Below are 9,560 nucleotides of genomic sequence, written 5' to 3' on the forward strand. Positions count from 1 at the left end.
GTGCACATGGTTGTCATGCCCTCCGCTCACGGGGGTCACTCCCCGGCGGGGCTGAGCTCACTGGCTGCTCTGGCCCCTTGGAAGGAGCCCATGTGAGTCACTACAGGACTGTGTCATTTGGCAGGACTGTAAGAGAACAGGGTGACAGCCCCGCAGCAGCTCTGCTCACACTCAAGTTTTACAGAAGCCAGACAAGGGCAGGAAGAGGAGTGGGAGGGCGGGCCTGAAATGGCCACCAGGGTGGGCACAACCTGCCCAAAGACCTCCTGGGACAGCAGGCAGAATGGGGAGCAGGAAGCAGGAGCCCCACCTAGTGTCTCCGGAGCCCCACCCTGGCCACTCCAGGCCAGGAAGTCCAAGTTGTGCCCAGAGGCCCCTCCAAAGGAGAGGCAGCCCAGAGCCAGGCAAACCTGCCCAGGCGGCCTGGAGAGCCCTCAAGGAGGTGGCCAGGTGGGCTGTTGGTTCTTGGAAGGGCTCGTTGATGAAAACCCCTGAGCCTGACCACCTGGGGAAAAGGCTCGTCGTCCCCCGTGCACAGCTGATAAGGGCCAGGAGATTCCACAGTTCAGGTAGTTCCCCCACCTCCCTGGCTTTTGTGGTCACCATTAATCATTTCCTCTAACTGTGTATATAAGGGCCCTTTCGCCAGCAAGCCCAGTACTCAGAGAGAAAGGCTAAAGTCCTCAGGAGGATGTGGCTGCAGAACCTGCTTCTCCTTGGCACTGTGGTTTCTAGCATCTGTGCACCCGCTGACCTGCTCAGCCCTGTCACCAGGCCCTGGAAGCACATGGATGCCACCATCAAGGAAGCCATGAGCCTCCTGAACCACAGCAGTGACCCAGCTGCTGTGATGGTATGGCGGAGGGTGGACAGCCCTGGGGTCACCCTGCTGGCCCTGCTCTGCCCTGCCTGACACCTTGCTAATGTGACTCTTCTTTTACACAGAATGAATCCGTAGAAGTTGTCTATGACGAGTTTACGTTCCAGGTAAGATGCCTCTCTTTGATACAGCTCCCAAGGGGCCTGCGTCCCGAGGGCCTGGACTTTAGATGGACCACATAGAGCTGTCTACTTGCCAGTCAGCCGGCTGCCACAAGGAAGGGGTGGCATCTAGGTGCCACTTGCCTTGCTTGTGTGGTGGTCACATGGGCTCTTCTATGAGCTGAGCAGCCAGAGGTGGGCCTGGCATTCAAAGGCTAAGGATGACCAGGAGATGGTGGAAAACGGCTCTTCATGATATGGCTGTGGGCTGAGCACTCTCACTGTACACTAGACCAAGCCCCGTGGAGACATGGAGTAAGAATCCACTTGCTTGACGAGTCCAGGGCAGTGCCCTGCCCAGCTCTCTTCTTGAATGGCTGGGACCCTCCTGGGGCACAGTGGGCTCCAGGATAGAGGCTGTGCTGGCCGAGGATGGCCCGAACCAGCCCAGAAGGGAGGACAGAAGTGTATCTGCACTGTGTGATTGGACCCAGCCTGGGGCTGGCCAGAGATCATTCTGTGCCGCTCTGAGGCCGTAGTCCTGAGGGCAGGGGTGGCACAGGAAAGCGTGGCTGGGAAGGTGGCTACCGCCGCCGCTTGGCCTCTGCTCACAAGAAACGGGCTGTTCCGCAGGAGCCGGTTTGCCTGCAGACCCGCCTGAAGCTGTTCGAGAAGGGCCTGCGTGGCAGCGTGGCCAGGCTCAAGGGCTCCTTGACCATGTTGGCCAGATACTACAAGCAGCACTGCCCGCCAACCCCAGTGAGTGCCCTCGTCCAAGAGGGTGGGGACGGGTGGGGAGAGGCGCTGGCCATGGCTGTCCAGGCCCGGAAAAGGTTTCTGTGTCTACAGATGTGTCCTGAGGAGACCCTGGCACCCTCCCCCCAGGCGTCAAAGCCAGGGTGCTGGAGGCCCACACACCCCTAGCGGCAGCTGCTCACCCCATGTCCTTGGCAGTAGTGAGGTCAGAGGTCAGGTACACCCAGAGACACTCAGGGGACTGCCCCAGGGCCCCAGGACGTGCTGCCACATGCTACTCCAGGCAGAACTTTCCTGTGGGGCACTGGGACTGCAGAGGAGCAAGGAACTGGCCAGCAGGGACAAAGGCGCCAAACACCCTTCTTCCTGCAGGAAGGGAGTGAAGTCTGAGTGTTGGGGGCAGCCCCTGCCCGACCTCTGGGCGCTGGCCTGGGACCAAGGAGGCAGCAGAAGGCTAGCAGCAGCTCAGGATCGCACACTGTCAGAGCACCGGCCCCAGCCGGACAGCACAGGGGTGGCCCAGGGTCACCTGACCAAGCCTCCCCAGGCCCCCAGGAATGGGCCTTCTAGGGCCAAGTGCTCAGAGGCCGTGCGGAAATGCACAGGGCCTCCCCTCGCTACCCACTCACCTGGACTCAAGGGTTTCTTATTTTTCATTTTTTCTTAAGGAAACTTCCTGTATGACCCAGATGGTCACCTTCAAAAGATTCAAAGAGATCCTCAAGGGCTTTTTGTTTGACATCACTTTGAACTGCTGGGAGCCAATGGAGGAGTGAGGCGGCCAGGCCAGCCCTGGAGTTCACCATGAGCATGCCGCAGCCTCACCTGGAAAGAGGCAGAAACTCAAGACCTTCCCTCGAGGGACCAAAGGGGCGGGCCACGGCCGCGGTGGGGGTGGCAGGGCCCTGATAGGGGCGTGGCAGGGGATTTTTATACTCTCAATCCATGGTATTTATTTATATATTTATATTTCTAAGATATTTATTTATTTATTTATTTAAGCTCATAGTCTGTATTTATTCAAGATGTTTTGCTATAATAAATTATTCAAAGTCTGATTTTTATTCTGTGTCCTTTTCCAGTTTATCTTCAGGAGGGGCACAGTGGGGTGGGGAGGGAGCTGAGGTTCTCCTGGAGGTTGGGGCTGAGCATGGGTGTGGCCTTCCACACACCAGGGTCTTCTTCTGGAGTGCCTGGGGGCTCCCACTCAGAGAAGGGCCATCTCAGGGATCTAACTCAGAGGAGGAGGGTGGTCTTCCTGGGGGAGGCCCGGGGACCTCTGAGGGTTGGGTGGTCACTGTCTACAGAGGCTTGTGCCCCATGCTTGGCTCTCACACTCAACCACTCTAAAGGTAAATCAGCAAAGAAACAAATTTTCAGAGAAAAAGAAACCAAACCACAGGGGTCAGAACTCAGCGTATTTACCCAACTTTCCCCCAAACATGTGATCTTAATCTTTGAGAATCAGAATGCGAACTCACAGTATGTCGGAACACAAGTCTAGTGTAGCATTTTTCTGAACTGCTTTTTATTTTTACGTGGAGTTTTAGATCTAACAGGTGCAGTCTCCTCAAGTCTGCGAGCTTCCAGCTCAGGGCAAAACAACCGCCTTGCTTTGGCAGCCAGGCAGAAGACCTCTTCCCCAGACCTTGGCCTCCGTGTCCTTCCTGAGGAGGGGCAGGAAGGGAGTACGTCCCCAAGGCTTGGGCAAGCCCAAGGCCAGCCTTGCCTGCAGGTGGGGTCTGGCACAGCCGTTTCCTGCGGCGTTGGGGCCTGCCGGTGCCCGGCAGCTGTGTGCCCACCATATGGCTTGCTCTCCCTGCTCCACCCTGCACTGCACAGGGCACCAGTCCTGGCCAGAGACCTTGGCCACACTTAGGCAGAAAGGTCCCACATGTGGACTCCTAATAAGCGGTCTTAGGGCAAGGCTGAATTTCAGCGAAGGCAAGGATCCCTGCAGTGCATTGTGGTCACTGAAAATGCACGAGCAGCACATCTTGCCCGGCGATAAGGTCCTGTCTTCCTCAGAAGCCATCGATGACTGATAAGAGGCTTGCATTTCCTTAGACTCGCATATATAGGTACCTCTTCCCACAGAAATGCTGCCAAGCCCATGCTCAAGTTGGCTGGAGCCGCCTCTGAAACGTACCATGCACCGGTACGTGCTCCTGGTCTGCGTGCTTTGGGGGTCAGAAATCCACTTGGCACTGATGAAGGCAGTCACTGTGACTCTTGAGAAAGATTTCAAGATGATCTGTGATGAGATTCAGCAGGATCTTGATAAGGAGAAGAAGACATACACGGTAAGCCAGGTCTTCTCCAAACATTGTCCTGGTGGCCTTTGTGCTTCTGACCAACTCCTCTTGCTTCTAGGGTCACTTCAGAAGTCCACAGAACACCAGTGAGGTAAGCAGACCAACTTTGGACCATGGGGGCCATATTGGAAGAGATGGTCTCACTCAGCACGCAGGGTAGAGCTAAGAACAAGCAATGCCGGGGACTTTGAAAATATGAGGACAGGTCCCTCAGCTCAGCCGACAGATGAACTAGCAGCCAGGTCCTGGGCTCTGTCAGCCCCTTCCCACTGCAGCATCCCAGCAGAGCTGAGGGCCGGGAAGGGAGGCAGGTGCCGACTGCTTCCATGGGTCTCCTGGGGGCGGGGCAGGGCTGTGCCCAAGCTTAGCAGCAGGGCTCATCAGCCAGGATGGCCAGGGAGGGGTGAGGTGGTCCTCGGCTGTTCCCCGAAGTGCACTCCCACTACTTTCAGGAGCTCTGCTATGCAGAGTTTACAGAGGTCTTCACCTGTGTCCTGGAGAACCTCACAAGGCGTAACAAAGCTGACGAGTACATAACAAAAGTTTATGAAAACATGATGGAGCTCCCCAAAATCTGCCCAAAGTTGGAAGTAAGTGACTCTTTACTATTAAGGGAAGTTTGGGCTTAGTTTCCCTCTACCACAGCCAGCAACCCAGTGGGGCAAAGGGGTTCTTATGAGTGTCACCTGGCACTCGAGGCTTCAGGTGCTGCTCTTGGGCACATGGATCGTTACTGTTTGGGACCATCTCAGATGCCAAATAAGTCCCCTGTCCAACAGTGGGTGGAGGGTAAGGAGTGAAAAGCTGACTGCAGGAAGTATAAATTCAAGGGGTGGTTCGGGAGGTTTGTATTTGCATTTCTGGCCAAGCCTCTGTCCCCCTCTGGGGTCAGCAGAGGGCAGGCAGACCTGAGATAAGCCAGAGCAGGCTGGTCATGGACTTTCCCTAGGGAGAGGGAAGGGCACCTTGGTCCGGGCTCTAGTGCGCTAGGCAGCCAGTCAGAGCTTGCTCTAGTTTGCCCCACCCTTGGGTCTCTTCTGGGCTGAGGAGCCACATGGGGAACCCATGCTGGGGGAGTGAGCTGTAGTTTGGGGGGCATCTTAGAAAATGACTGAGTTGTTCTCTTTGCCAACTGCTTGCATGGTCCTTTGTGTACCACTCCCATCTCCTGCTTGTCCTCTTGCCCTTTCCTGGACAGTCCAGGACCTGCCTGTATGCTGCTGGATCCCTCCCCATGGAGATTGGGGTCCTCGGAACCAGCCCTACTACCTTGCTGGCAGGTGGAGAGGACTCCCTGAGCTACCTCCTGGAAACAGGGCCTCATAAGGCTCTTGTGGTTGGGATATCAAATGTTCGCTTTCATTTTATTCATTTTCTTTTCCTGCTAAGATGATGACTTACACACGTTTCTTATTTAGCCAGCAGACTCATTCAAGAATTGTACCATGGAGTTCCAGAACTGTGCTACTGAAGAAAGTAATTTCTTCACGTTCAAGAGTGCCTTAAGGAGGGTTATCATGTCCATAGAAGGGTGGACATCCTGTCAGAAGATCCAGGGCAGACCTTGGGACTCTGTCCTTTCCCAGGTTTAAGAAACGGGCTGGGGTGGGGTGGGTGTTTGCTGGTCTTGGGCTGATGGGGTAGTGTACAGTATGGGTGGGGAGTGGGGAGTTTGCCCAAGGACACTTTTGTAAGGGACACATTAGTGATGGCTGCTTCAATAAAGCTCGAAGTGGAAAGTGGGAGAGTGAGAGTCATGATAAATACCAGCCTTACTGGGGCCGCATGAGTTTGGGGGGAGAGAACTCCATCACAGGGGTTCTGAACTGGAGGCCTGGAGGTCTTTCAGGAAGAGCTTCTGGCCCTGGATGGACTAGGCAGAACCCACCTGATCCTTCCGTTTCTGCATCTCCATGACAGTGGGAGAGGGGAAGGGCTCCGTCAGCGCCTGTGCCGCTCATCATGCCCCTTTTCTCCCTTGTCCTGCAGAAATGGACTCAGGTCCTTTCCCAGCAGTTCCAAGTACCATTACTGGATCTGTTGGGGCTCAAAGCCCTATCTCCTTTCTTCCTTTGTTCTTTTAACTCTAATCAACAAACCCCACACCCCCAGGCCCAGTATGGTGCCACAGAAACGTTAGCCCTTCTAAATGAATCTGAGAACCAGGTTTCTGGCTACTCACGGAGGACTGGGCCAGGTGTGGGACTTGGGAAGGGGGGCATGTCCACAGAGGCCCTATCTGGACCGGCAAGGAGTTGTCTCAGCTCCAAAAGGAGCCCTTTACCTGCCCTACAGAGCCCCTCCCAATGCCTTGGGGGTGCGATGGCCCCCTGGCCCACTCCCTGGCTGTTTACATCCTTCTGCTTTCTGAGCACTGTGTCCTGCTGGGGCAAACCCACCAGGCATGCAGGTTCTAAAGTGTTGCCAGATGGGGCTTCCAAATTATGACCCCCAATTCTAACTGTTTAATCATTTGAACAGTTTATGGGGGGTGCCTCGGATTACCCTACAGCCTAAATTCCTACAATTCAAAACAATCTTACAACCCAAAATTCTTAGGCCATGAGCTTCTTTAAGGAAACAGGACAGATAAAGATCCGTTTATTCTGGAATATTGTTAGATATCATACTGCAACCACAACTTGGCCAAAACCAGACCTGCAGGAAGTTTGCAGAATCTGCTCAGAAACAGGCTCTAAAGCTATGGGCTGTGCCTGTGACGAGCACACAGGCGAAGCACACACCCACCCAGCCCCATTCCTTGCCGTTGGGTCCCCAGGCCCCCTCCCTCGTCTCTACCTTGAGAGGCCACCTTTCTCACTGGAAGTCAGCAAGTGTTACTGAGCAAAGCAGATAATCCTCTCAGGACATGGAGCACAGTCTGTGGCCCTGGATCAGGGGTCAGGGCTGGTACGGGGCCAAGGCCAAAGGGTAGTTTCAGTCTAGGAGAGAGTATCACCTAAGGCTGTAGGCTCCCATTCCTTGGGTGTACCATAGGAGTTCCCTAAGCTACTTCTTTGTATGTGGGATGCACAGCTGCCAGGTCCACTGGGAATCCACCACTTTACTTCCAGAGCTCCCAATCAGCTAGCACCAGAGCACTCTGACCTTGAGCTCCTGGTGAAGCCTGAGGCACCTGAGAGTACAGAAGGACAGAACTTGGGTGCAGGTCCTTGTGAGCCCATTGTCACGCTCCGCTCCAGAGGTGTGCATGAGGCTCATCTGCTGCTAGCTGCTCATGTGAGCTGGGACAGGTGCCTCTGCCTCTCAGGCACAGGTGCGCTTAGACAGAGCGGCCTCGAGCCCCAGAAGCTAGGTCCCAGCCCAGGTTTAGGGTGTTTGTCCAACTGAACTGCCTCAGAGCATCTGGCTCAACTGTGCAGAAACTGAGGTCAGAGAGGCAGCCAGAAAGGATTGTGGTGCCTCTGCTTGTGAACAGGGAACTTGGGAAAGGCACAGGGAGGCAGAGAGTGGCAATCTTACATGAGGCGACAGCCCTTGTCCTCTTGACAGATTTAAGCCTTGACCAAAGTCCACAAAGAGCTCCCCTAGAGAGCTAGTGAGGGCCACAGCGTTTCCCCTCCAAGAAGGCTCAGACATGCCTCTTTGCTGGGGCAGGAGCATGTGGGTGCTTCTCCGGAAAACCCACAGCCCCTGGCAGTCTGTTGGTACTGGGTCAGGATAATGCTGACACATTGGGAGGCTGGGGCTCTGGGACAGACTCTTGGGCCCAAGAACCATGGCCTTGACCCCCAGTTTGCCAAGACTGGTCTAGACTGGGCCACCCCTTTTCTCTAGGATATTAGTGAGCATCTACAAACTATGCCTTCTTAGGTGGTAGTTGTGGGCAGGCCTGGTCCAAGGAAATACCCTTAACTTCACCAGGCCCATCTCTAGACCAGGAGGGACCGTGGATGGCCTGAGGAGTCAGGACTCAGCGCTGCAGCAAGATTTTCCAAGAGAATGGATTAGTCCCTCCTTCAAGAAGCCCTCCAGGGACCACTCGACACTACCACCTCTTGTCTCTCCCTCCCCCTGTCAGAGATGACACAGCAATGCTGCAGCAGGAATCTAAGGGAATCTAAAAATCTGTGAAACACAGGACAGCAGCATCCCTCTTATAGAGGACCTTGAGAACTGGAACAGCCCTAGGACAGCTCAGGGAGTCCCTGCCTGGGTCACAATATGACCATACCCTCTGACTCAACATTCACACCCAGAGAAGCTACCCAGAAGGAAGGAAGCTTTGTCCACAGAAATGGCCAACCCATCAGTCCACGAGATGAAAGGGTGACTGTGAAGCTAGCAAGGCAGCCTGGATAGGCGCCAGTGCTGGGATGACCTTTGTGGACCAAGGACCTCTTAGGGACAGTGACTTGTGGGTGCAAACTTTCTGTGATCTGGGAAGAGAGGCTGAGGCCAAGGTCACTGGACATCCGAGGCTCTTTCTGCTTACAGAGAATTTACATCTTCGATGTTTCCAGCTAAAGGAGGCATTTGGTAGCTGGCGTATACACCATTCACTGATTCCACGCTGGTTGTTTAGCCGAGGTGCTAGTGATCAGCTTGCAAAGCATCTCCGGCTGCACAAGAGTCAGCAGAAGTCTACCGCTTCTCCTTGGTGGCAGCTAGCGCTCAGCACAGGCCAGAGGGTGCAAGGCACTGCCCAGGCACCCTCACCTTTAATGAGCCCTGTGCATGGAGCCACAGGTGGGGCGACTACCAGGCTACCCATCTGGCCTGTGCCGTATAGGCCAACTGGGCAGCACTAGCCCGAGAAACCAGGTGTGCTGTGTTGCTGTGTCCTGAGCCCCTACTCCTTTGGCTCCTGGCTGCCTGCACATGTATATGTGCTTGGCAATTCAGGTCTGCCAATCAAACCAGACCAAGCACACACTATACCAGCTGGGCTTCTGAGCAAGCACCTGGAGTGCGTTATAGGCCCAGAAGCTCCAGCTCTAAACCCTCCCACATCGCTATGCAGCTTTCATGGATAAGATTTTTTCTTTTTTGGCTCCAAATGCCTTCAGGGCAGGTTTGGCTGGCTTGAGTTGTGGGGATTGAACCACAGCAACCTGAGCCTGACTGCTTGGTTGAAGCAGTCACTTAAAGAGCTGAGCTAAGGGGCAGGCCCCCTTTCATGCATAAGAAATCAGGCACTTGTTCTTCTCCCTGGCCTCAGCTTTCTTATCTGTCAAGTGGGGTGTGGAGGAATAGTGGTCACAGCCCCAGGCCAGTTCTCTGTGACATGGCTCAGGTGTAGGAAGCATTTGGTGACTGATGTGGCTGAGAGATTGGATGCTGGGCCTGGGCAGGCCGCTGTAGGTGCCGGCAGCTCCCCGCCCTCTCTGGGCCTTCCTGGGGGAACTTCCTGAGGACCACACAGGAGGTGAGCCAGACAGAGGCCTGGGGCTGGCTGCAGAAGCCCCCTCTGAGCCAGGCCCTCGCCCATGGCTGACCGATTTCCCTCCTGTGAGGAGGCCATGAGCCACACTACCAGGAAAGGTG

At 55.1% G+C, this 9,560-nt stretch overlaps 1 protein-coding gene across 2 annotated transcripts; it reads left to right on the forward strand.

Annotated features, from left to right (window-relative positions):
* Window positions 1-691: 691 nt before the first annotated feature.
* Window positions 692-2,612, forward strand: Csf2 (colony stimulating factor 2). Of its 2 annotated transcripts, XM_004629333.2 has the most exons (4): window positions 692-853; window positions 946-987; window positions 1,615-1,740; window positions 2,406-2,612. In XM_004629333.2, exons 1-4 carry the CDS (start codon window positions 692-694, stop codon window positions 2,511-2,513), a joined length of 438 nt encoding a protein of 145 aa, XP_004629390.1. In that variant the 3' UTR covers window positions 2,514-2,612. The 2 variants fall into 2 exon arrangements, with proteins under 2 accessions (XP_004629390.1, XP_023569048.1); XM_023713280.1 differs by lacking the exon at window positions 2,406-2,612 and having other exon boundaries at window positions 1,615-1,929.
* Window positions 2,613-9,560: the final 6,948 nt, after the last annotated feature.

This window comes from Octodon degus, unplaced genomic scaffold (assembly GCF_000260255.1).
Source record: "Octodon degus isolate 3935 unplaced genomic scaffold, OctDeg1.0 scaffold00029, whole genome shotgun sequence".
Classification (NCBI taxonomy): Eukaryota; Metazoa; Chordata; class Mammalia; order Rodentia; family Octodontidae; genus Octodon; species Octodon degus.

Coding starts and splice junctions, on each gene's coding strand:
- Csf2 (XM_023713280.1), top strand. CDS start 692: ATGTGGCTGCAGAACCTGCTTCTCCTTGGCACTGTGGTTTCTAGCATC. Junction 854..945: donor GTGACCCAGCTGCTGTGATG/GTATGGCGGAGG, acceptor TCTTTTACACAG/AATGAATCCGTAGAAGTTGT. Junction 988..1,614: donor ATGACGAGTTTACGTTCCAG/GTAAGATGCCTC, acceptor GCTGTTCCGCAG/GAGCCGGTTTGCCTGCAGAC.